This window comes from Oculina patagonica, chromosome 4 (assembly GCF_052425735.1).
Source record: "Oculina patagonica isolate OP01 chromosome 4, crgOcupat, whole genome shotgun sequence".
Lineage (NCBI taxonomy): Eukaryota > Metazoa > Cnidaria > Anthozoa > Scleractinia > Oculinidae > Oculina > Oculina patagonica.
The window spans coordinates 12,482,372-12,509,451 of NC_135761.1; the positions used below are offsets into that span (position 1 = coordinate 12,482,372).

Here is a 27,080-nt window from a genome sequence, read left to right on the forward strand (position 1 = left end):
ACATGAAGACCGGAAGTCCTAGAATCTAGGACTGGAAATCCTGTGTCCCCAGAGCCCTTTGTTTCCTCGTGCCAAGGCCCAGCCGGCTAAGAGAAACGAAAGGGCTATGGGGACGAGAATGTATGAGTTTGTGAGAGAAAAACGTGATCCCAGTCCTTTAGTTGTCGATGCGGGCGACCTGCTCAGCTCACCCAAGGAGATGATGAAGGCGGCTTACTGTGAGGGAGTTGGGTCCAATACTAAGATCACATGACCTATTGGAAGGCCGGCGAGGTTCCTAAGCCCTGGGAATGTCGAATGGGCGTGGCCTGGATGAATCGAGCCATTCACAGCAGCGGCTTTATAAACCCACGTGAAAAAAATGAGAACTCATCCAATAACCCGAGAGTTACGTATCCTGATGATGTCATAAAAGCTATTGAGAACAGCCGTTCGTTCTACGAAAAGTTGTATTCTGCTAGAGTTAGATAAGTGCGACCGTGGACTCCTCCTTATACCTCTCGCTTTGTTTTCGGGGGGGGGCGAAAGAAATAGTCTGCCTATTGCGGAAGTTCAAATTAGCTATTCGACGATGTCACTTTTTCCCAGTCAGGTCTGAAAATTTAGTCTTCAAGACACTGTTATAACAGAGTAACCAATAGAAAGGAGCACTAGCTCAACGAAGAATATAAAACATATTGGAACGCTTTTCATATTTCTTACAGATCAAGTTTTCTTTTCACATACTTTGATTTAATTTGGTGTTTTATTATAGAAGCAAGGTTACATTTCTACATATAAATATTATGCTACGGCACATAGTTTTTTCGGGGGACTCGTGTCCTTTTCCATCCGTATCGAGACGTACTAGACTCAGATATCCTGTCGCCAATAAAGTTAGTTAGTTAAAGAAGACAAGAGCAGGGAGGGGAAGGAGGGGGAAGGGATAGAGGCCGGACTCATCGACAAGACCTCAAACATTCTAGTACTAAAAAGTAGCACTATATACCTACGCCTTTTACCCCGAAACAAACACAGTAAATAAATTTCAAAACTTTTCAATGTAGTACGTACTGGCAGTTTCGTTCTTGAATAATTCTCACTTCTATAATAAGTCAGAAAAATCGTAGGTGTTTGCCATGCCATTGTGTACATTTCGAATTTCAGTTCTTTATTCTGTACGTTGGACATATATACACAGATGTGTACTGTATCTTGTTTATAATGTACTCTCTAACCCGTCTTACAATAGCTATACATATGGCGTAAGCGGGCTTCTATTCACTTGCTCGCTAGAATCAGGATAGTTTTTCAAGCTGCTGAAAATATTCCGCGGTGTAAAACAACAAATGCAGGCAAAACCGTCTTCTCTAAGGAAGTCAGGTCTTTGCCCTTGTCAATGTATCGAGTTTTTTATTTTAGAGAATAGCAAATTGATCTCGAATTTGGGTCGACGATTTACAATGTGAAACTACCTTCTAGACAACAACAGGATTTGGCTGCCCTAAACCCTATCTTAGTTGAGTAAACAAACATTAACCCCTATCATAAGAGTAAGCTATCTTGAATCAGACGAATTCTCTACCTAAGAAGATTACGTCGATGTGCTGTCCAAAAATCCTTTGACATGGACTCGGGTCATAGTTGGACTTTGTCGAAATTTAACTGTCGTAAACTTGTTGTTGTTGTAGTTGGTATATCAAGCGGCATAATAGACATAATATGGAAATATTTTCAGTTCTGAGATTCCTTGAAATGAAAAATGAACCAACCATTTGCGAGCAGGGGTAAGTAGTCCCCCCTCCCCTCCCCCTTCCCTTGCACGCCGCGGGATTTTATAATTACGATACATGTACAATTCTAAAATGTATAATTTAGTCCAGGAATATAACCGCTCTCTCAGAAGTAAAAATATCTTTGAATGTAGAGCAAATTAACGCAAAATTTGCCTGAGGATACTGCCTTTCTTCCTCACTAAGTTCTTGTCTGGGTTCAGCTTGTCCAAAAGTTTGTGGAATATCGCTTCTATGTTGAGATTAAACTTGGCCGAGGTGGCGAGCCATTGGCACCTCCACTTTCCTTCCAGGTGAACGCACGCACTGATTTTAAGACCGTACGCGTTGTTAAAGGTGGGCTCCGACAAGTTTGGAATGTCCGATTTGTTAGACACAACGATGACCGGAATTTTCCGGTTTCTGTCAGCGCAGCAGCTCTCGATTTCCTCCATGTATCTATCCAGCTTGATAAACGACTCTGGTTTGTCAAGAGAATACACCACAATTGCTGCATCAGCTTTTTGGATGGCGATTCTTCTCATGGCAGGAAATTCGTATGTTCCTGATGTGTCGATGATGTGCAGCTCGTAAGCTTTGTTTCTGTGAGTAATAGGCTTCACATAGAATTCCTCCACGGTTGGAACATGCTCGTGATTGTACGCTTCGCCGACAAGATGTCGCACAATCGAACTTTTACCCACTCCTGAATCCCCGAAAATGGCTAGAGTGTACCTCTTGAAATAAACGGGCTGGTCAGATGTCCCCGTTTCCTCTAAGTGGTCTAACTGCATTCTGGCAAAGTTGAAAATGAAGCGATTTCTGCGATTTCCGCGCAGCAAAGCTTCATGAAAATCGACCTCAAGCTTAGTTACGTTATCCAACTGATTGTCGACAACGTAGCTTGAATAAATATTTAGAGTCAATTCACTGAAACATTATACGTGCAAGTGAGAACCTTTGACAACTTAACTGTTGCTTGTTGAGACATGAAAAAGATCAGGATCGATTGTAAGGTCGCATGCTTGATGAAGCAGTAAAACTGTCGCTAAACTCTGCTGACCACTAAATGTCCCTATCACTTAAACTCAAGATTCGGAAGGTTTAAATCAGGGAATTTTTTTTTTTGTTTAAGCTAAGAAGATACGTGCTTTTTCTCTCTCTTTTCTCAGACTATATTTCCTTAAAACACACCAAAACCTCGCCCTAAATTACTAAGCCGACAGTAATTTTCCGCATTCATCAAGACAAATCGGCTTAAAGCGAGAACATTTGACTCCCCAACGAGCCGTTTACAAAAATAAACTGCTATGCCAAGTTGTTTTGCTATAATTCAGTTTATCTTGTGGGAGCCTTCTGCTGAGAGTTCTCAACATCCAAAGAAATCTAATTTAAGTTCCATTAGAGTTGAATTGGAGTAGAGATGAGTGATAGGGTAATTATTTAATTAATTAACTGAAGCAGAGCATCTGAAGACTCTTGAAATTATTGCTATAGTATAACAAACGTAACAGAATAGATTATCAGATATATCATTACACATATTATTAATAGACAGAGATTCGTTGCTGGCGGGACTCATCACGCGATGACATTATGCGAGCGCCTTGCACCCCAGGCCCATTCATTCACAATCGAGACTCTGCGGGCCTATGTCCGGGTCTTTCTACCAACGCACAAAAAGACTCAGCGTCAACTAAGCTGAACAGATTGTGACTATCGCTTCTAGCATCTACTGCTATTTTCCTCTGTGTTATGAAAAGATCTGAGTGATACTCGCGGGCCAACCTAACCTCAGTTTGAAAGGGCGTGACAAGTCAGCACGCCAACTGATGAGTCATGATCAATCACACGTAAATAAGTTGCATTTTTGCGGAAAGGAATATCAAATATAATGGGTGAGTTTATTACATTAAATAACATGTAAATGTTATTTGATAGGAAAACCAGTCAGAGCGAAAAACAGTTCTCAGGAGCGGATTTGGAAGCCTTAACGTTTGGTCACAAATGCCTCCAGATTGTTGAAGGCAACAGGCAACATCTCCATCGAATCTCCACGAACTTGCATTTTTCGTCGGGGTGGGGGGCGGTGTTGGAGGGAGGTGGTGCTGGGGGTGGGGGGGGGGGGGGGGGTGCGCTCTCTCGCCACAATTTCCACGACTCCCTCTTTCTTAATTTTCTGGATCCGCTCCTGGTTCCTGCAACAGTTTTGGATTCGCCACCAACGTTGGTGTGAATGTTAACTGAACTGAAGCTGCCACATGGAAGGCGGATCCTGAAAATTAAAGGACAATCCAATTTTTTCAAGTATGTCTTTCTCAATCCGTCTATTCCTTCCTAAGTCATAACCATCCTTGCTAATTTTCGTTTTTTTTTACTTCGTTGGTATTTTCCACCATAGGAAACATTTTGTACGTGAAGAATGATTAAAAGAATTTTAGAATTTCAGTTTTTCTCCAAGACTGATGAAATCCTTACTTATCATCGTTTGGCATAAAGACCGCGCTCTCGTACAAACTGCAGGTGATAAATGTCGTTATCTGTTTAAATCCTGTCTGATAAGTTTTGGCCATCTGTAATGGTGAACAATCCTTGCGTATTTCCTTTGGGCTTCACTTGAACTTCAAGCTCTTATCCAAAGATCATTTTGTATGCAATTTACCCACTAACTCAAACTGTTTCTTCGGCTGTGGTAACGCGAAACAACAGGCTAAAAAATCGACTGCATTCGCAGCCAACAAATTACCGTAAAAAGTCTTGACCTACAGCCTTGTGAACTACGCGAAACATTCTAAACCTGATTTTTCTCGCACGATTGATCAAAGCGATTACCGCCAGTTGTTAAATTTTCAAAATGCTTTCTACACATTCCGTCCATTTGTTAACTGGTAATTTGGTTTGTATACGGGATTTATTTTGGGCTCTATCCTTAATTGGTCTTAATTTTGCCATGTAAAAAAATAATCACCTCTGCTAGGCAACGAACACTAACTTCACACCGCTTTGTCTCTGGCCTGCGCGGCTTGTGTAAAGGGGTAAGGGGGAGGGGGAAGGGGAGGGGGAGGGGGAAGAATAAAAGGAAAAGAAGGAGGCGACCCCCGCTCCCCCCCCCTCTTTTCCTTCCCCTTTTACGCCTGCAAAGCAGGCTACTTTGTCTCTTGTCTAGTTTATATTGCCAGGGCGCTTTTCGCGCCAGATTCAAAACAGAGATGGCGCGAGTTTCGAGTGAAATATTGAAAACGATACGCAGAGAGATATTGGGGTTTTGGGGTTTTTTTGCGCCACTCGCCCCAAACTACGCAGTTTGCGGTTTCATCTCGGAACGGATACCAGAATGAGATGTCATACCAGAACGAAAATTTCATTCGGAATGAAAACCGGAATGAACTCATTCCGGGATGACTTGTGTGGAAAGGAAATTTCGTCTAGGTAACATGTAAACAGATGCAGAGAGGAAAGTATATGGAGAGGAAATGAACTCGTTCTGGAATGAAAGTCATTCCTGCCTCATGTAAACAGCACTTTAGTTTCGCTGTCGCCTTACATGACGAAGAGCGTCCATTTTATATATATTCGTAAAGTTTGATAAAGGGATGCGAGATCACGCATTACAGAAACTATATAAAAGGCCAAGTAAAAAAAAATAATGTTCCTCCTCCCCGCCCGCTTCTCTTTTTTCATTATTTGTTATTGGAAAAATTGGAACGAACAAACACCAACAGGCGTTACTTTCACTTTGTACCAAAACCAAAGAAGAAAATCGCGAGAGCCTTCAGGCAGGATAAAAACGAAGCATTTATTAAATACTGAATCCTACTGTTAATGCACACGCACTACCTATACCTATTGAGATATATCGTATACCGCATCACGTTGTTCAGGCCCGGGGGGAGGGGGAGGGGGTGCGATGGGTGCGTCCGCACCCCCCCCCCCCCACGAGCCTTGGAAGTCCGCTTATTGTGATAAAAATATCAAAGTAAACAAAGAAAGGGAAGTGGTATTTCTGTGCGTCAACTATTTACATTCAATATGGTCCTTTGGGTTGAATGTCCACCATTTGTAGATTCGTGTGGTATATTTTGTACCAAACTGTGTGATTCCTAGGTTAATTTCAATGATACATTCTACCTAATGTCCTTCACTTTAACCTGCCTTATTTCCTAACAAACTGTCTTCAAAACGCACGAATTGCTGTCTAACCTTTTTTTAACATTTGCTGGGGGAGGATACCCCTACAATTCCTACATTCTCGCGCCTGCGGCGCTCGGGATTTAGTGCCGGAGGCACTCATGCGCACCCCTCCATCCATAATCCTGGCTACGGGCCTGTTGTTGTTTAAAACATGTATCAAAATAAACCAAATTTGTGTTTCATAAATAGCTATAAATATCTGATGCTTCATTTATTAGTATTTGACCGAAGAACTCCAATCCTTATCCCTGGGGGAGGGGAATTATTTTGCAAAGAAAGAATTCAGTTGATACTATTTTCTCTTGATTGGAAATAATAAAAAAGCCGTAATTAGCCAAAAAAATGGAATTATTCAATTGGAATTGTTATCTCTTGAATGGAAATAACAAAAAAGTGCCCGCCAACACTCATTTTTTTTTAGAATCCAGACGAGAAACATGGATTTTTGTACTTGGCCTAAAACGATTATTTTACATTTTGAGTTTATGATGTCTTCACGAAAATATCGAAAATAACCCTTCATCTCAAGGCCTCTCAAACTAAAATTCTCAACATTTGCTGCCACAACGCGTGCCAGTTGAGCTCGATCTCAGCTGTTTCGTGAAGCCCTAGCCTTAAGCATATTTTACGTTTGCTTAATTGCTTCATGTAAAAAAAAACAACACATTTTTTTGCCTTACTATTTTGGGGCAGTTTCGCCACAAAGGCAAAACCACCGTTCTTGAGAAATTTAAAAGTCAATAAACCAACAAATAACAAAAATTATTATTCACGTTTACTCTAAGAACAAATCGTTGTAATCATTGTGGGATCGGAATTCAGTGACTTTTAAAACCTAAACACTGACACCCGGCTACCATAAAATGAAAAAAAGAATTTCAAGTTGAACTTTTTCACTTTTGCATCTCTTTCTGAAATACAAAATGAGAGTTTAATTGTATGCTTAAAGCGTCGAACCTTTAACAAAAAACAAGTTGACTTTCGCGCTATACGCAGTCGTGTAAGAGACCATTATGTAATTTGCATATAAACTGCACTGGTAAATCATTGCTGAACTCACGGTAGAATGTCTCGGTGTTATCAGGGTGGTCATAAACGCTTTAAAATAGAAAGTTCCGACATTATGTTAGTAAAACCTCAAAATATAAAATTAACTCCAAGAGAAACGTAAATCGTTTGAGTTTTATAAATGAACCTGTTTTTTTTTTTTTTTTTTTTTTTTTTTTTTGGATGCAGGTGATAGCGTAGTGCAATGCTATCACGCGCAAACCGGGAAGAAAAAAAAAAAAAAAACCTGTTGTTGTGCGCATTCGTTGATTGCTCGATAAAATAGACAAAGATTCAAAGATTCGACCAGGCTAGCTCACTAAAGTATTTGCCCAGGTTTAATTACCGGTACCTTCTTTTTATTTAATTTGAGATGAAAACTGTGTAACCATTACTTGGGATAAAAGCTCTTCGTTATGAAAATTGAAAAATGTGAATACATCCCACATTGATGGGAAAAATTAATTGCATCAAATAAGATATCGCAGTTTCAACAATGTAGCTTTGCGCAGTGGCATTACCGTAGCCAGTGAGGTTCATCCGAGGCGCGGTTATTGCTGATTGAAAACTTTTCCCAATACCCCGCAAGACGACTTGAAATATAGTCGGCTTTGCAATTTTTGACGGTCCATACGTGGACCCTACTAAATACAAAACAAAGTGATTCACAGCAAACGGATATGGAGATTCCAGGGAGGATGGCTACCTCTAAGAATGCTTGTTGAGAGCGTCCCTTCCACTTCTCCCAATCTTGACCCAATTTTAGACCAATTTTTCCATATCTTTTTGAGATCTGGACTCTTAATTCCAAACCTGTTTTCAGGCCGTTTGCGTCTCTCAAGTAGCGAATCGTTCTTTTTTGAATGACTTTTGTTTGGACGTTGGGATCGAAATTCAGAGACTTTTCAAACCTAAACTCCGCCATTAAAAGAATTTCAAGTTGAACTTTTTCACTTTTGCGTCTACTTCTAATATACAAAATGACAGTTTAATTATATGCTTCCAGCGTCAAACTTCTAAAATAAAACAAATTGATTTCCGCGCTATAGGTCGCTATACGAAGTCGTACGAGAGACTACCATGTTAGTTTGCATATAAACTGTTCCATATGCAAATCATTGCTGAAAGCCAGAATGTCTCGGTGTTATCAGCGTCATAAACGCTTCAAAATAAAGAGTTCCCGGCTTAATGTTACTAAAACCTCAGAATATAACATTAACTCCAAGAGAAACGTAAATCGTTTGAAAAGGTCTTGATAACAGCAGGCACGTAAAGATTTTAAAGATAGCGACAATTTTTAAAGTTTACAAAACATGTTTTAGCATTTTGCTGTCTACTTATTATACAACTTTCTATGCTTTGTATATCATTCAACTGAAGATGACAGAGGTTTCTGTCCAATCATGTTTTGTAAACTTAAAAAATGTCGTTTTAGTTTTAAATAATCTGTTACTGTGTGCATGCATTGATTGCTTTATAAAATCGACAAAGATTCAAGGACTCGACCAGGCTAGCTCACTTAAATAAATTGTCCAGGTGTAAATTCTTTTTAAATTTAATTTGGGAAGTACTGAAACTGTGTTACTATCTCTTGGGATCGAGATAAAGGCTCTTCTGTATGAAAAATGTGAATACATCCCACATTGATGGGAAAATTAATTGCATCAAATAAGATATCGCAGTTTCAACAAAGTAGCTTTGCGCAGTGGCATTACCGTAGCCAGTGAGGTTCGTCCGAGGCGCGGTTATTGCTGATTGAAAACTTTTCCCAATACCCCGCAAGACGACGTGAAATACAGTCGGCTTTGCAATTTTTGACGGTCCATACGTGGACCCTACTAAATACAAAATATAATGATTCACAGCAAAGAGATACGGAGATTCCAGGGAGGAGGGGTACTCCTTGGAATTTTTGTTGGTGGCGTCCCTGCCACTTCTCCAAATCTTGACCCAATTAAAGACCGAATTTTCCATACCTTTTTTAGATGTAGATCCAAACCTGTTTTTATACCTGGCCGTTTGCGTATCTTAAGCAACAAATCGCGTTATGTCGTCCTGAATATCTTTTGTTTGTTGGTGTGCCACAAATGCAGATCGCAGTCCTGCAGATTTTTTTTAAATGTATATCGTAATTCCATGAATGTTCCCATGACTACTTTGAGGACTAACCGTAGGTAGTTACGGATGGGTTCAAATAGCAAATAAAATCTTAGCACAACTCTGAAGTTTGATTTCAAAGGAATGTTGTTTATAACTTTTCTATTGCTCGTGTTGTTATTTGGATCATACATACCCGGGATGGCAGTAAAAATTCAAATAGAAAAAGGTTTTGGCAAAGTAAACCTTGCGAAGGTACTTGCCTGAGGCGATCTTCGGCGCAGCCGCACTTGTCCGTAGAGTGAACTGCGCATGAGTTGACGTAAGCCTATACTTACGGATCTGACATTTTTTGACGGTTGATTGAAAGCTAGGGTTCAGGGCGTCAGAGGGCGGTGAAACGGGCATACAAGATCTCTGCAACAGCCTTGATGCGGAGAGGGACTGGAATAGTCAGCTTTTCCGCTCTTGACTCGCTGTTTGGCTAAGGAAAATGGCGGCTGACAGCTGGAGGCAAGTTCATATTTATTGTTTTATATCGTGAAATCGCTGTAACGCATAAACAAGTTCAGTATCTGCTACTGTTCTAAGGGATACACAGACAATATCTAGCCCATGTTTATATTCAATCTTCTACGTGTCTGTGTTTTTTCTCTGGTAATATAAATGTAGTATCGAAAACAGGCCGTCGAGCAATCCAGTGCGAATCTCGTATCTTTGCATGCCAGTCAAAAGAAAAATGCGGATAGAAAACGCTTGAAGTACCTATTGAAAGACACCTTTATTCGTTCAAATTGTGTATGCAAATTTGCAGAATGATCTTTTGTGATCCTTAACGTTTTTTAGTTCTCTTAAACATGTTCTTAAGTGACAGCTTCCGGCAACGGCGATCGAAAGATCTCGTATGGATGTTGGCATAAAGCTCTCCAACAAACACCGACAGATTTCGGTTACTGGATTAAGCGATTTTGAAATAGAGATATGTATTAATATTGTGTATACGAATTTCTGAAGTGATCGATCGTAGTCAAAAAGGGTCAGAACTGGGTCAGAATGCAAACTTCAAGTTGACATGCCAGAACTTTAGCATGATCGAGTAAATAGGTTACAAATTTTCACAGAACCTTGTGAAAGGCGCCCTTTTCACAGGTTTGCAAAATTTGCACCCTGTGTAAACCTGTGAAAAGCATTTTTTTCATAGGCAGATAGAAGCGGCACTGATTACTTTTGCTTGTTGACCGTTCAAAGACTGAGGATAAAATGCTTCCCGCAATGATTGCACCCTCAATATTAAAACTAAAATTACAGTCGATGTCCGCTATCTGCGACAACTCGTTTTAAGGAGACAAGTTCCCCCTCCTCCACATGTTCAAACCTTGCATCTTCACCCTCCTTTTCCTCAGATGCTTCTGTTAATGATTTATCGTGAAAATCTTCTGTTACGTCTATGGGCATGTGATTTTATATCGAAATCGGCGTCCGCCATATTGGTCAGGGAAAGGGAAAGCACTCAAAAATCTATAACTGGTACCCAGGCTTCTGCATCAAGGCTTTTCCGCTCGAACCCGCTCGTTTCGACGCCCTCTCTCCTAACGCCCTGCTAGGGTTTGGCTGGAATAAAACAGCGCGAGCAATGTCTCGAGATCAGAACTGTAATAGCCAGAGTTAAGGAGTTGTAAATCCAAGTTAGATGAAGATTCAAGATAGAAATTAACAGACGGAAGATTGTCCTTCATTCTTATTGTTGGAGTGGCACAGCTAGTCCCCCTCAATTACTGCGCATGCTCCTACAAGACAATAACGACCTTCAGATTTGACTACGAGTACGAGATCGAGTACGAGTACGACTTTAGAACTTCGACACAATTGTATCCCCCAAACTATAACTCTTCCCTGTTGCTGACTAACATATAAATAAACGTTAACGATAAGATTGGTGCGATAAGTGATTACAGGAGGCACACGAATTTGGTTTGAAAACTCGTACTCGTACTCAATCTCGTACTCGTAGTCTAATCTGAAGGTCTCTAATGACCTTGCGACTGACCCTGCATTTAATTTATTCAACATGCAGGTAAGGTCGTCTTTGCTAAAACTAAAGCTGTCCCAAAGTTGCTCGAAATTTCTTCCAAAGTTGCTCAACAAATGCTCCAAAACCCAAAAAGTTGCTCCAAAAAATCCAAAACGATTCTCCAAATATATGCTAACTTCCCTTTGAAAGTAAGATTTTCAAGCATTTTCACGCAGTGACCGCAGTTTAACTGCAACAAAAATATATCTTAATAATATTTAAAGGCCAAAATTTGTTGAATGACAAGGATTCCTTTCACTATAAACTACACTCGGACAATCTTCGGAAATCTTCGGTCTAGAAAGGAAAAAAGTTGCTCGAAATTAAAGACAAAAAGTTGCCCTAAAGTTGCCAAACATCTTTTGAACAGCCCTAGCTGCAATGCAGGTGTCTGGCTTTACCGTTACCCATGAAGAGACTAGAATGTTATTGTAATCAAGATGCTTTGAAACTCAATCCCAAACACATGCTTATATTTCGAGGGGTTATCGCTAGATACCGGGCAGAAGTTTCTCCAAATTAAATTAAATAATAGTGCATAGCAGCCTTGTTAGTCAGCTAGAAAGTAATCATCAAGAAGGTTATTATTAGACATATTTCTCAACCAAAACAGTTAATAAGCTTGCCTAAAGTTTGTTCTCGCTGAAAAGCGGCACTCATCATGTCTGTGATGCTTCGATCGCGAAAGATTCCCAACACGAAACCAAACGCCGAGGAAACATCACATGAACAAGTTGGCTATTTCAAAGAGTTCACCGTTGTTGTGTTCGGGGATTCAGGAGTAGGAAAAAGCTCCATTATTCGCCAACTTGTTGGTGAAGAGTACATGCATGACCATGTGCCCACAGTGGAGGAATTCTATGTGAAGCAGCTCAACCATAAAAACAAAGCCTGCGAGCTTCACATCATCGATACATCAGGAACGTACGAATTTCCTGCCATGAGAAGAATTGCGATCCAAAAGGCTGATGCAGCAGTTTTGGTGTATTCTGTAGACAAACCAGAATCCTTTACGAAGCTGGACAGATACATGGAGGAAATCGAAAGCTGCTACGCTGACAGCAATCGGAAGCTTCCCGTCATCATTGTATCTAACAAATCAGATATTCCCAATCTGTCAGAGCCAACGTTTTATACTCCGCATGGCATAAAAATTAGTGCGTGTGCTTATTTGGAAACTAAGTGGAAATGTCAATGGCTCGCCACCTCGGCCAAGTTTAGGCTCAATGTGGAGGCGATATTCTTCAAACTGTTGGACAAATTGGCCCCTGAGAAGAATCTACAAAGAAGCCACAATGCTCTGAGGTCTCTGAGTATAAAGCATAAACTACAATGATTTTCTAGATTAGGGGCGTTCCACACCGAACTGACCGAAGGACCAGGTCGTCATAAAGCACTTTTTACTGCTCACTTTTTGACAATGTGAAACGTTTTTAACTGGACTAACTGCTAACGTACAGTGGAGTACATATACTCACAACTTTAATTGGCTTAATTAAGCTCTGGATATAAATGAAGATAGGTTTATCATCATGTGTCCATGTGTGACACACATTTGCAGAAATGTTGTTGCATTTTCAACTTTTCGTTCTAAACCTCCACAGTTAGAAGTTAAAGTTAGGATTAATGGCACGAAGGAAAGCGCTTTCAACATTCAGTAGAGTCGCACACAGAGCAGTCTTGTTAGCAGATTGCAAAGCAGCCTCTTTTACATACCGTGAGCCAGAGGTTAACAAGGTGTGTGGCTTAAGCCTATCATTAGTTTACGATAGAGAACCCCTCTGTCACGGGAAAATATTTGATCAAAAGCACATGTTTTCGCTTTGATGATCTCTTAAAAACCGTTAACAACAGTTGTATAGTGGAAATCTTGGTGAACTATAAGAAGCTCAGTTTCGGAGGCGATAAAATCAAATGTTTAAACCACACCAAAATATTCTAGGCTAGTTCAGTTATTGATAATGCAAAAGAGTTGTGGCATGCGATCCAGCTGACCTTACAGGACTTACAGACGACCCAAATAAATGAAATTAATAAATGAAAAATAAATGAATTAAAGTAAAAAAAGCGTTGCTGTTCTAGATAACAATTTCACGAAAACAACAATCTCGAAGCGCTTTAACTTTAACCAATAATGGGTACACAGGACATGTGCGTAAGCAGAATTTCAGAATTTTCAATAAATCTTAGTTTTGACCACGATGCTAAGCGGGATGCTTTAATAAATTTGTTGCACCACCCAGACTCATTCGTATGTTATCATATGGCTGTAATTCTGTTTCTTTTCTAGCTGACTCCATCTTGCAAGCCTCGATTAAGCCTCGTTAGGTCGTTTAGATTATTTAGATGTATTAAATGCAATCCGTTTACAACTTGACCTCTTTTGGACTGTCAATGCACACACCAGTGTATTTTACGCAACAGTTCCATAAATAGTTCCATTGATGGTATCTAAACAAAACATACCTTATATTACATTTCGCAATGCGCAGTCGACTGCCAATGAAATATACCAGTAAAAAACAAACTGAACTGATGTAAACGTAATAGTGGAGTTGCCTTTTTATTAATATGTACATGCATAGTGTAAATTTAGTAATGTATACTGTGTATTGTAAGTTGAGTTTATTTGGCTTGGCTTAGACCTATATGCATGCGTACAGCTAATTACCTACCAAAACATTCTCCTCCCCCAGAGTCCGCGATCCTTTTGGTCAGCACCAAGATTCGATTCCTGGTACTGACCCAGGAGGATCGCGGCCTCTGGATACCGATCACATCAGTAGCCTGGTAACTATTAACCGAGCAATGCTCTCTTTTGCCCCTCGAAAAATGGCCGTCGTCGCTAAAAAAAAGTCTTATAACTATTTATTATTGAAGCTTTCCGTAATCAAAATTGTCAGTTATTTTTCATTTTGCAATAGAAGCTAACATTGTGAATGCAAAACAAAGAACTTTATCTTTCGGGGCAGATCAGTGGAGATGTAATAATTTGAGAACACTCTGTCTATTTCCGTGGTAAAAATCTCCCATCGCCCAACAAAATAGACGGTCACTTGTTACAGCGTGATACATGTACTGTGCTTTGATTTTACGTAGTGTTGAAAGAGTTATTTGTACAATTTTGATCATTCACTAATCACCACCAATCATTCAATTGAGCACATGTATTAAGAACACTTTAGGCTGGTGACAGTTCTCTAATATCTACGTTCAGAGTCTACGTGATAATACACAAAGTTGGAATATACTTAACAGTAAATATTTTTAAATTTGAGCATGTCCTCTCAGAGGAACGTGCTCCAAGAGCATTCCTTAGGCTTCAAAACAAAGAAATATTGCCAACAGTTAAAAGCTCCTTAATTTTTTCACAGATATATGACCAGATAAACTGATATGTTGTGAAGAATTAAATGAACGTAATAATTACGAAAAAAGACTCAACAAAATGCATATCGCGCACCGAATTCACACCTTTCATTTGGTCGTGATCTCTCGAGTGGTAAAGAAATGCATGTAATAAACATTATTAAGTTTGTTGCAGCAACGTTTCTTTTTGGAATTCTTGCCGCATTTCCATGCACAGATAACACTCATCTTAATTTTTGGGCTAAAATTTGGGCTAAATTCTTGCAAACGCGAGCAAACAATTGCCGAATTTTATCTCCCCTCCAAAAACTATTAAACTTGCTTTTCATCAGTGGTTATGTTCCTCTCTAAAAGCCCTCGTGAAGTAAAGTTTAAGTGTTTTGAGAATGAAAATAGATCCCTCTCTCTCTTTCAGATAAAAGGAACGCGCTCGCTCTCCTATCTGAAAGAAGGGGCTGCTTGTAGGCCAAGCCAGTGACTCAATAGGCTCGACAGATCACATTATTCCTGTTTCCTACCTGTATCCTAATGTGTTCTCTACGGTTGACCAAGTTTTAATTAAACACCCTCCCTCCCTCCCTCCCCATTTCCGTGAATAAAGGTGTTCAAGGTCAAAGACACTATCTTTTTAAACGTTTAACCGTTATGGATAAGTTATAATTATTGACTGCGCAAAACCATTGTTGTTATTGTTTGTGATTGCGTAACTGACTTCGACCGTCTGTTCTAGATAACCCTAGCCTAAAGCTATATTTGCAATTATGGCTGACCTGCTTTCCGGTCAACTGTGACTGTTTATAAATATCGTATAGAACGTGCGGTTGCTAACGTTTAAGGTTAAGTAAACTGAGGCAACTTATGACTGTGTAGGCGCGTAAAAATGTTAAAGAGTTATTACGGATTTTAACCTGGAATATTAAAATAAACATCTCAACTTCTCATGGCTTTCCTACCATAGATAACAAACGTTTAGTAAGAGAACGTAGCGAGCGACTGAAAATTGACCATAACGTTGACCTCATTTAGTTACCGTTAACTCGTTAGTCTTTTATGATCGACACAATTTTCAATTGTGTTGATTGAAGTCGTTTTCGGTCATAAATTAACGACAAATAGATAAATAAACAAATAAATAAATAAATAAATAAATAAATAAACAACATATGTAAATAAATAAATAAATAAATAAATAAATAAATAAAATAAGGTGATGAAAAGAATGCTGAGTAACCGTCCTGTCATTCATAAAGACCATAAACAACAATTTGTCAATTAATTTCCCGCAAAACTAACATTACTGCCGCGAAGGACGAGGAAAAGAAACCACAAAGATAAAAACTCCTTAACTCATCACGACCGCAGAGGGACAAAAATTCAATAATAACTGTTTAAAACCATTATTCACACAGCGGATGGCCTTTTGGCTAAGATCAAGTGTAGTATCTGTTCTTCTTTTTAGGGGTTCAGATGCATAAACACTTGATCTGCCATACGATCGGCTACGTTTCGGACTCGCCGGGCGTATGGCTGTCTCACTGAGCCTTCGGGCGTGAGCAGTCACGGGAAGTTGATCTAGGCCAAATTATTTTTCTGTTGGGTTTTTCCCCTTGTGATTTTCTTTATTTTCGGGTCTATTTTTACTAGGAATATCGAGTTCGTCTGGCGGGTAGGACTTCGGGTGGGTTTAGCTCGGCAAATTAGGGCCTTGTTTCGGGTTTTTCTTGCTCGCAGTTTCAATAGCTATTTAGTCGGGTGGATCGAGAGTCGCTTTTTTTCCCCGTTTTTCGGGTTTTTTTGCTTCTAGAATCACAGTGAACACAGTGAATTCGTAAACCTTGCGATGGGAGGATAAATCGCTTCAACTTGACCTTGACGATTATGGTGAAATCGCGTGAACTTGGAACCTTGACGATTGGCGGTGAAATCGCGTGAATGTCCTTGCGATTGGAGGTGAAATCGCTGAATGTCCTTACTGATTGGAGGTTAAATCACGGAAACCACAAGCTTTGGAATTACAACTCAAGCTTTGAACTGGCGACAAGCCTGGAACTTTTATTACGCAAGAACTATCTTGTAAACAAGTTAAAGATTACCACTATGGAACTTTGGACCTGGAATGGACTTGGATCATGAACTATGGAATACGACTTAAACTGGCGACGACCTTGAAATTGTAAACCGGCTTAGACCTTTAAAAAAATGTAAAAACCCACAAGCAATTTGTGAACTTAGAAAAATAAATAAAGGCGGAACACCAAACCGCCGCAAAAAAAAAAAAAAAAAAAAAAAGTGTCCTCAAAGAATCCCTCGGTCCTTACCCAAAAAAATGCTTTGTTTGTTCAGTTATTCAAATGTTTACCGCCACAATAAATTGAATTGACCCGTGGATTTTCGGAGGAAACGAGTTTAGCACTGACCAAATATTCCATGTGGGTTAATTGACGTCACCGGAAAACCATAAAAAATGTATGTTTTATACTTAAACTGGAAAATATAAGGTTAATCCCGGGCCACAAAAATACAGAATCTGTTTGCTCTGTCGTGCTTAGTTCTGCTCTAATAAATTTGAGTGCATTTATATATCCGAGAGGTCCTTCACGTTTTCCTTTTTGTTCAAAACAACGCGTGCGTCATTCAATGCAATTATATTTGAATAATTGTTTCTGACTAAAGAACTGAAACTTTTTCAAAACAGAAATAACTCTAAGAATTGCACCCTTACGCACGTTACAGCACAAGAAGCAGAATTCATGAAACACAAAACACGCGTACGTGCTCACACGTATGTATATACAAACTGAAGCCCTGGGGTACTGGTGGTCTTTGCACAAAATTATGCATAAACAAAATTCCATATTTTGTTGATAAATTTAAATCATGCTCTGAATTGTCAAGTTTCACTATCACAGATCAACGTTCGTTATTAAACAGGAATACTCTAACAATTGTTAGTTGTTAGAATTCATGAAACACAAAACACGCGTACGTGCGCACACGTATATATTACAAACTGAAGCGCGGGGGTACTGGTGGTGGTGGTCTGTGCACCAAATTGTGCACAAACAAAATTCCATATTTTGTTGATAAATTTAAATCCTGCTGAATTGACAAGTTTCACTATCACGGAAAAACGTTCGTTATTAAACAGAAAACAGAAATATCTGAAAATTGGTCTGAAGAAAAGGCTTGATTTAAGGTTTACTATGCCACACTGAAGGTCCTGAGGCTGCTATATATAGTCGACTCTTGTATTGAAGGACCCCAAGAGAAAATGAGGGACCCCTTATTTTTTATGAGCACCCGCATCAAGTGGTTAAAGTGCAGTCAAAACCTACTAATTATCTGTTTTGGCATTAAATCAAAACATAATCTTATTCCAAAAATTTCGATACATTTCGCTTGCCAAATCACGTACCGATATCAAAAATAAAATTTCGATTTCTTGTTTTTAGCATCGACCTTCAAACTTTGATTATCTTTCGATGATGAGCTGACAGGCAAGGTTTTATATATCTTAACACACAATATATTATTTTAACCTTTTGTTAGATCCGATGATACTGAAACGAGGAACATAACCTGTCCAGACAATATTATGTCCAAGAAAAACTCTTTCTCAGGTTAAAAGGTCACTCGCAGACTCGATATATCGATGTAGACAAATTTAGATGATTTACTCTGCGTGCACCGTTTCACTTCTCCAAGAAATCTTTTTTTTGTTCCAATTTTGTCCATGTTATGATTGCTATTTCATTTCTTTAAACACATGTTTTTATTATTTAAGCGTAAATCTGTTTTTATCAAGTTTGTTTTTGCTATTTTTAGTGAGGATAAAAGTCAAACTAGCGTCTAACTTATACAATATCAATTGCTGTGAGTAAAAAGGTTTAAATATAAAATTCTATCAAGAACAACATCGACTAAATATCAACGAAAGGATCATGATATTGCACTAATGTATTACCACATTCAAAGTTCAAATGTATGAGAAAATCTATGGCTGATCATTTATTGAGAAGATTTGAAATTAAAAACAATACAAAAATACGAACGAACAAAGCATCGTTTCTCATAGTGACCCTATGTTAACGGCGAAACGCACGGAAAACGTACTGATGGAAATTTCTTAGTAAATCGAGATAATTTATGTTGCCGGCGGAAAGGGGGTACTTCAGTAGAAAACCACGCACTTGATAATATCTCTTCGAGAGGAATAGAAACAAAGCTACATTAGCGTATATGAGTTTTGGGGATTTTTGTGACTAAATTTAAAAAACAAGTATTCCGAAAATATATTATACTGATCACAGTATATTTTTGTAGGCAAACATAATACTAAACATATATTTCCTGTCGTGCGTCAATTACTTCCCACAACTGAAAAGCAAAATATAAATTACTCGAAAAGAATTATGTAGAAAGCAACTTCAAACGTTAGTAGACCAACAGTTAAATTATTAAATTTTCTTTATTTTCTATTCTCGATTCTCACACTGCATTTTTCACGCTGTAATATATTTTAAGGCTTATAAAAATATTTACGACCGACCAGCCGGCTATTTTAATTGAATATTCGGTCCGCTTCTCAACTATGGGTCACTTCACATTATGACCGGATTTAAGTCACACGCTTGCTCGAAAAAGTCTAAACTCCAATCAGCAAATGACAGACATACATGTTCGCTTCTATTTATACTAAAGATTAAAAACTGTTTTAGCCATTCGCAACCAAAAAGGAAACGACTAAATGAAGTTTAGGAAGTGTATCTACGTCAAACGGAATTTTCGTCAGTTTCTTTAAATACATGCCTCTTGGAAGCCTTAAATATATGCATTATTGACGCTTTATGTGTATCCTTGCGAAAGTACTGCCCGCATCGCACGCATCAAACACTGGACGGCGCAAAAATCTCCTTTGCTTGTTTGTAAGAACAAGGTTTCGACCTGTTTGTTGTTTGCGATTGATTAGAAACCGAAGTTAATAGCTTTATCATCTCACTGTCTTTCTGCTGTAGTGCAATTCCCAGCGGCGTAAGGCCATCGTCCGTTTTCGCTCGAATGTTCGCGCCGCGGCGAATAAGCAGTTCGGCGCACTGTCTATTTCTACCGCACACTGCGGCGTGAAGCGGCGTCCAGCCTTCGCTGTCTTCAATTTCCACATCAGCTCCGCATTGAATTAAAGCATGTACACAACCAATTTTCCCGTCGTAGGCTGCTTCGTGAAGTGCCGAAGCGCCGCTCGACGTTAGCTGATCAATATTTACGGTCCCCGAGAGAATTATATTTTTGAGAGCGCCGGGGTCATTCGCGGAAACCGCGGAACAAACCGTATACGAAGGGTGAAGAAACTTCGCATTGCAGTTCAGTCCTGGTCTTGTATAGCTAAGTTTCCTTCGCATAGACGCTTGTGAGTTTTCCCAAGGCCTTTCATCCTCCACCGTATCAATTATAATTTGCGGAACAGAGAAAGTGTTTTTGATGTTCTTTTTCGTCGAGGTTATGAAAAGTTGAGGTGGAAAAGAGTACTGATTTGTAATGTCCTGAGTTTTGAGTCCATTGACGAGCCTGGTTAGCTTTTTCTTCGGACGAAAACCGTTCCTTTGAGGCAAAATTACAGAGTTGAGATTCATTCCGCTTTCAATTGGCATGCGAGGTAATTGAGGTAATACAGAGACCATTCCGTTGCTAGGTTTAGCTGCTGTAGCTTCTCCAACTTGCAGGTCGGGGACCTTAGCTGTTGCTTCCAACGTTCGTGGCTTAGCGCACCTGACGAGATCTGTGGAACCCGCGAACAGCCTCGAATAATTATTATTGTCAGTTTCTTGGCTTAAAACAAATGGACTGGGAAACTCAATCCCATGAACACATGCTAGTTTCGAGAGGCTCTCAATATTCTGTCGAACAGTGCCTGCCAGATTATTGCCCGTAGCAATCTCGAAACACAGATGACAGTTAAATAGATCGAAATTCTTGCGAAACGTGTCTAGTTCGTTAAGATAACTAGCAACAACGATGTTTCCTTGACGGTTTGTGATGGTTTAGTGATGTTTGGGTCACGAGCGAGAGGACACATAATGGGTTTATTTTCCCAATCGCGTCTGTAATCATGTCAATCATCCCGGCTATGACGTCAAACCGTTGTTTTTTTCCGGCTCGGGCAATAAGAGATTTATAGATGTTCTTTAGGAGATCTCTTTTATTCTCATTGTTCAGAACTGAAGGCTGTCATATTGAAAAGAATGGCATTTTTGAATTTTAATACGATCTAGTTCTATTTTAGGAAATTGTTTACAATCCGAAAGGTAATTGTTTGGATTTCGAAACAGCTCAGACTGCGGGGAAACAAGGGCTAAAATGTTGTTTAAAAAGAACCTTGCTCCATCAATCATTCTAGAAAATTCAACGCATTTTTGTTTTATTAAACATCCAAGTCGGTTGCCACAGATTCAATATCACTCGGACCGCTGTGTGATTTGCGCGCGCTATGACGTCATTGGTTGAAACGATGAGCGAAAATCCTGTTTTACTGCCATGAAAACGCCTGTATTTTCAATTGTATGACAAATACTGCAGCCTACTTTTATTGAATATATTTATTTTCCAAGGTCAAAGAAATAAATTAATCTAAGCAGAAGATAAAATAAACTAAGTTTTTTTTCTGCGGTTGATATTTTCTATTTAATCACAGTAGTTAAATTGTTTTTTATTTTAATTTTCTGCATTGATGCGTGGTTTCTTTATGGTGTATTTGCATGTTAAAATTCATTGGTGCTTTGAATGCTATGTATTCGCCTCTCTTTTGTGATAAGGACGATAGTGGGCAATAACATCATTACTGGCCAAAATTAACATCGTGTTAATCGCCATGAGTTTATTTTCAAAGATACAAATTTCGTAGATTATTATTTCAGTCGTATGGCTTGCTGTCGTAGGAAAACAGTAATTTAGCAGTGACTCATGATATCACTACACAATTTAATATTTAAAGGTTGGCTGAACGTAAGTAAAAAAATAAAAAAGCAAAAACTGAAAAATTTTATTATACAGATAAGCACCTTGAGTCATTAAATTCGCAACACATTTAGAAAATGTTTTATTTTTATCGAACAATTTTAAGTTAATTCATTGGTGGGTGGATTTCAAAGCAACGAAAAGGCGAGAAAGAAAGAGAGAAATTAAATAAATAACAAAGATAATCACTGTCATTGAAAATGACATGGACTATAATTCAATTCTAGTACAAAAACAGATTTGGTGTAAGGCACCCTTGAAGTAAACTACGTATGTAGCTATTTTGAAAGATATACGAAGAAAGCTTGCTAACTAAACATTTGTTTCACCCAAGGGATGTCCTAAGAGCTCTCCACTTACTAGACGTAACGGCAAAACTCAACGCCTACAAATCTGCCGCGGAGATAATCACTCATAATTATGTGTAGGTTGAGTGTGACGAACGAGAAATCGGCAAACATGACAGGTCATCTTAACTTAAAAGTTAATGACGGGATTAGGTGGGTAATGAATTAAAATTCTAAACACATCCTTTCCTAGAAAAACATAACATGGGCTGGTTCGAGCTGATATGCAGAGGATATACGTAAAACTAGATTTAAATCGTGACAGGTATCGAATAAGCTTTTCATGAAAAGTGTCTCACTCTTGCGTTTTGGTTCGCGTTTCATAATTTGCTTACTGAAATTAACTATGTTTACGGATAAGTTTCAAGCTCAGAGAACAAATTTTCTTCTTAACGTAGGTTAAATGTGGCACGTGTAACTTGGAGATACGCCTACAGAATTCAATATAATATAATACAAATAATGAAATAATGTTTATCAACATTTTATAAATGCATCAGAAACGTGATTAGAAAACGATTATATTTAAGAATACACCCCTGGCATTGTTTACGGTACTCCGTATTTTTGTTCGAGTAAATAGATTTATTTTTAGCAAAAAGGAAGCAAAATCGAAAATTTTTAAGTGATGAAAAACTCGTGAGCATGAAAACTATTTGTTTCAGCTAAAAAGTATGCTTAAAGTCGTTTCCTGAACATGGCGAAGCGTGCGAAAACGGAAACTCACACCTGCTTCGCAAAATTTGCGTAGTAGCTTTTTCTTTCACGTCAAACAGACCACAAAATACCCAATCTTCACTTAATCATTTTCCTTTTAAATCTTCTTCTGGAAAACATATTTTCGATATTAGACAATGAACAAAATGGGAACTAAAACGCCTTTGTGAATTGAATTTACCTGGATATGTTTTTAAGCAAGTCTTGATTTCGAAATTCAGTGATAAATATACCCCAAACACAGCCAGTCAGTTATAAGAAAGGATAAGTTTACCAGCCAATTTTACAAGCTGTGTAACGGTTTTAATGTCAAGGTCATCCACTCGCTAAATTATGCCTTTTGACGCATAAAAACCCTCGACAAAAATGACGAATAAATAAAAGACTTCTCGAGTAGAACGTTAAGGCCAATATTCAGGACAAAGTATCCATATCTGTTGAACTGTTTTCGTGATACTAGTCGAAGAAAATAGCGATATTTGTTTGTCGACTCTTCTTGGCTCGCATTGTCAGTTCATTTTGAGTTTGCACTTTAAAATCGTAAGAATCATACTAACGAAAAAGAAAAATCAGCTTCTTTTTTCGAGCTCATGTCTTGCGTCAGAACTTTTAAAAGGCTCACTGCGCAAGCGAGCTATGTGCGTCAATAATTACTGAGTAATGGTCAATGATGACAAACCAAGTTAAAAATAATTCTTCACAAAAAATAATGATGCAAGGATAAAAATGGGTTGCACGCTATAGTCAAAGCTGTCAACAACATTTTACACCTTAATGTGTGGCATATGTAAGTTGCTAACTTTTTGTTTTTCTTGTCTTCTCACCGGCACACTAAATAGTCAGATACTGCCAACACGGAGTCTAAATAATACGCAAACCAAACTAATTTGATTCTGTTTTGTTTTTATTAAAAGGATATGTTATACTTACGGTACGGACGGACCATTATTTTTTTGGAGGGGGGGGGGGGGGGGATGAAAAATATTGAAAAAAATTGTTTGCAGGGCCTGGAAAGACAAAATAAATTGTTTGCAAACACGATATGTATAACAAAAAATAGTAAGAATTTCGAAAAAAAAAATGTTTGCAGAGGTGCATAAACTAAAAAGAAAGTTTGCAGAGGAAAATTTTTCATCCCCCCCCTCCAAGAAAATAATGGTCCGTCCCTTATGTCGAATACCGTAAAAGCTCTTTTAAGCCCCCCCCTCTCTAAGCCCTCCGTCTGAAAGTTTCGTTTTTTAATAAAGCCCCCTCTCTATTAATAAGCCCCCATTCCTCCTTTGATCATAAATCATGACAAGGAAAGAAGGCAACTGTACGCTTTGAAGGGTCTTCTTCCACCGCATTTACTTTTCCTTGTGGCTTTTTTGTGAAAAAGTGGTATCAAACGCACTAAAACATTAAAAAGGTCACTTTATTTCTTTTATTCGTACCCTAACTAATATAAGATTTGAAAGTAAGCCCCCGTCTCTAATAAGGCCTCCCCCTCAAAAGCTCCTAAAAGAAATGAACCCCCGCGGATAATTTCCATTTATTTTTATTTTTTATTATTATTATTATTATTATTATTATTATTATTATTATTATTATTATTATTATTATTATTAACTACAGTCCTATAATAAGTTTCTTGAACTTAAGAGCATGAGAGAAATGTTGATTCCTGATAACGTTCTGCGTGTAACGCTGATTTCACCGAATCTTATTTTAAACAAGTAGTTTTAGTTTTAAAAAGCTCGCTTTTCGAGCTGTACCATTAAAACTCCGGCTAAACCGTCAGTCACAGGCTTACTAGTTTTAAATTTCTCCTAATTTCAGTGCATTTTAGCCGATTAGAAAGGTTGACTCCGTGTAATTCAAGGCTGAGTGATAACCAATTTGAAACTCGAGTTAGATATATGGACTTGACTTATAATTAGGCTTCAAGGGATGAAGACCGGACACGCCCAAGAGTAAAGGCGAGCCTTGGTACGGCAAATTTTCCTTTACTTGAGTAGGATGACCTGACATGGACAGAAATACCCTAATTTTTAGTATGAGTAATCGAAAATCTCTCACCCTGAAAAGTCAGTCCGAATGAGCGATAGCGCGCAAGTTGCTGAGGCCGAGCGCGCGCGAGGAAACGGTCGGGAGAGGCAAAAAAGATTTATCCCGCGTTCTTCCTCCCACTCGCTCACGCACACAGATCTCCACTCTTGCTAATGACAGCGAATAAAGTCCACAGTGAGGAACGGGACAGACGTGGGCAACTGGTACGTGCGCTATTAAAGTTGAACTCCGATCTTTAGGTTATTTTTTACACAAATTCTAAATGTCCGGTGAAATTTGAAACTTCGCCTACAGGCCTACACCGATCCTTCCTTTCGTCTGCGCAAATCATTCTGTTACGTACTTATTGTGACCTTCCGACACTATTTTAGACATTATTTTCTATTTTTAAGCATCGTCGATCATGTTCGCGCAAAAATCGACCACTTAAATTGATTTCTGTCGCCCGGCGAGAAATTTCAAACTAAAATTGTCGACATGCGAAAGAAACGTCTAAAAATAACCAACATGATACGGTCACTTCTAGTTGTCCTAGTTGTGAGCGTAAAATGTCTTGAATTTTCGCTATGGTTTCTCATCAGTATTCTTTGTTATGATTATTCTAAAGGCCGATTTACACGGTACGATTTTGTCGCGTGCGACAAGATTACGACAGGCCTACGACGGTCGTAAGCGAGTTGTAAGTTTGATTTACACGACACAATTCGTGTCGTAGGCCTGTCGTAAGCATATCGCAAGCATGTCGTATGCGACAAAATCGCACCGTGTAAATCGGCCTTAAGGCATTCGATGTAAAAAAACATTCCCCCAAGAAAAACAGCGTGACTTAAGCAAAACATTGCATAACCAGCTTGTCTATGTTTAACTTGATCAGAAGCATTTTTCTGACCTTTCGATCTCGCACTCCACTAAATCGACTAAATATAATTTAGGAACTGTTACGTTCACAGCACGCGTGGTATCAAAGTGCAGGGAATGACGTCAATCGTAGGTTGCATTTCGCTATTTTTAAGACCTAAAACAATTAGCAAGGAATTTATAGATCGCCCATCAGGTTAAGTTAGTGGAAATTGAAAATACTAAAATCAGGAACCCTTGACTAAAAATAAAAAATAAATAATGAATCTTACAGTGGTGCGTCAGACGTGACGAAGATTGTAATACGCAGTTGCCACGGAAAAGACAATAGTCAGCTCTGATTTATAGGAGCATCGTCATGATATTTTAAGTCATTTTTTTGATTACTTTGAAGTTAAAAAAACCTCAAAATGATAGTTTTCTAACGTAGAAAAACAACAAAGGAGTAATAAAAAAGCAAAAATAAACAAGAATGGTTTTTACTGACGAAGACTGAAAGCGGATAGAGCGGTTTTCACTTGAGTGTCGAAAGTAATTTGGTTTTCTTTGGTTTTGCGTTCACAACGCTTAGTGATTGGTTTAAAAATTTCGCGCCACTTTCTCGGCCAATCAGGAGTAAAACCAAAACCAATTGGGACTCGCTCGCGCACGTTTTCCCGCGCTTTGTGCCAACTACATGTAATTGCTTCTAGTTTTGATTGGTTCACTGGATTGTCTGTGTCCTTTGTGATTGGCCGGAGTAATTACTTTGGTTTTGGTTTTACGACACTCAATTGAAAACTGCTCTAACGACTTACAAACTTGATATTTCAAGATCCGTTGTCCGTGACGTAGCTCCTTTAAGATTTCTTTTAATTGAATTAAACTGTACATTGTTTCATAATAATGAAGAAGGTTACTATGAAATCGAAAAACAAATCTCCATAGGGTAAATAGCATGAGTAAAAATAAATATCGCTAAGCCGATTGTGCCGGGACCTACGGCTTTTGAAATTGCTGAAATCCAAAAGCATGTTTCAGATCTTGACACTATTAAGGTATGCTATAAACAGTTGTCGGCTTTCTCGCGAATGCTTGTGAAACTTTGTTTTCATAGCATTTATAAATTGACGCCAGGTTTAAAATCACTTGGCCGTCAGTCAGTGTCGAGAAACAAAAATAAGTACTGAATAAATGCTGTTTTGAAATGAACATACCGTAAGGCCAAGTTTGAAATAAACACCGGGGGCGTTTAATCGAGAAAATACTGCAACCAAATCACTGTACGTTTAAAATCTTATGACCATCCAGAAGCACATTAAATCCCTTTACTGATGCATATGTTTGCAAAGTTGTTAAATAAATAAAGGCAATTACTCATGGGTTTAAAATTATCTTGTATTTAATACATCAGCACGTTGGATAAACCTCTTAAATTGACAAAAATTAAAATTAAATGAAATAAAATAATAAAGACTTCCAAACGAACTACCAAACTTTCTGACAGTTTCTGTATTCTTTTTCTTTAAGATGGAGAGTTCGGATCACGACTACTGAAAGTGTTGTGCACATTGTGGTATTTTTTTTGGCCAC

General features: G+C 38.6%; 3 protein-coding genes and 2 non-coding genes across 5 annotated transcripts; 3 read left to right on the forward strand and 2 right to left on the reverse strand.

The window, feature by feature from the left end:
- Nucleotides 1–1,021: 1,021 nt before the first annotated feature.
- LOC144652395 (GTP-binding protein Di-Ras2-like) lies at nt 1,022–2,921 on the reverse strand. Its single transcript, XM_078512410.1, has one exon. It carries the CDS (start codon nt 2,543–2,545, stop codon nt 1,913–1,915), a length of 633 nt encoding a protein of 210 aa, XP_078368536.1. The 5' UTR covers nt 2,546–2,921; the 3' UTR covers nt 1,022–1,912.
- A 4,568-nt stretch (nt 2,922–7,489) lies between these two features.
- LOC144652763 (U4 spliceosomal RNA) lies at nt 7,490–7,628 on the forward strand. Its single transcript, XR_013570618.1, has one exon. It is a non-coding gene; the product is annotated as a U4 spliceosomal RNA (small nuclear RNA).
- A 1,055-nt stretch (nt 7,629–8,683) lies between these two features.
- On the forward strand, nt 8,684–8,822 carry LOC144652771 (U4 spliceosomal RNA). The gene has a single exon (XR_013570624.1). It is a non-coding gene; the product is annotated as a U4 spliceosomal RNA (small nuclear RNA).
- Nucleotides 8,823–11,651: 2,829 nt separating this feature from the next.
- On the forward strand, nt 11,652–13,456 carry LOC144652396 (GTP-binding protein Di-Ras2-like). The gene has a single exon (XM_078512411.1). It carries the CDS (start codon nt 11,819–11,821, stop codon nt 12,491–12,493), a length of 675 nt encoding a protein of 224 aa, XP_078368537.1. The 5' UTR covers nt 11,652–11,818; the 3' UTR covers nt 12,494–13,456.
- A 5,519-nt stretch (nt 13,457–18,975) lies between these two features.
- LOC144649562 (uncharacterized) lies at nt 18,976–20,600 on the reverse strand. The gene has a single exon (XM_078509075.1). The coding sequence runs from the start codon at nt 20,202–20,204 to the stop codon at nt 19,413–19,415; it is 792 nt and encodes a 263-aa protein (XP_078365201.1). The 5' UTR covers nt 20,205–20,600; the 3' UTR covers nt 18,976–19,412.
- Nucleotides 20,601–27,080: the final 6,480 nt, after the last annotated feature.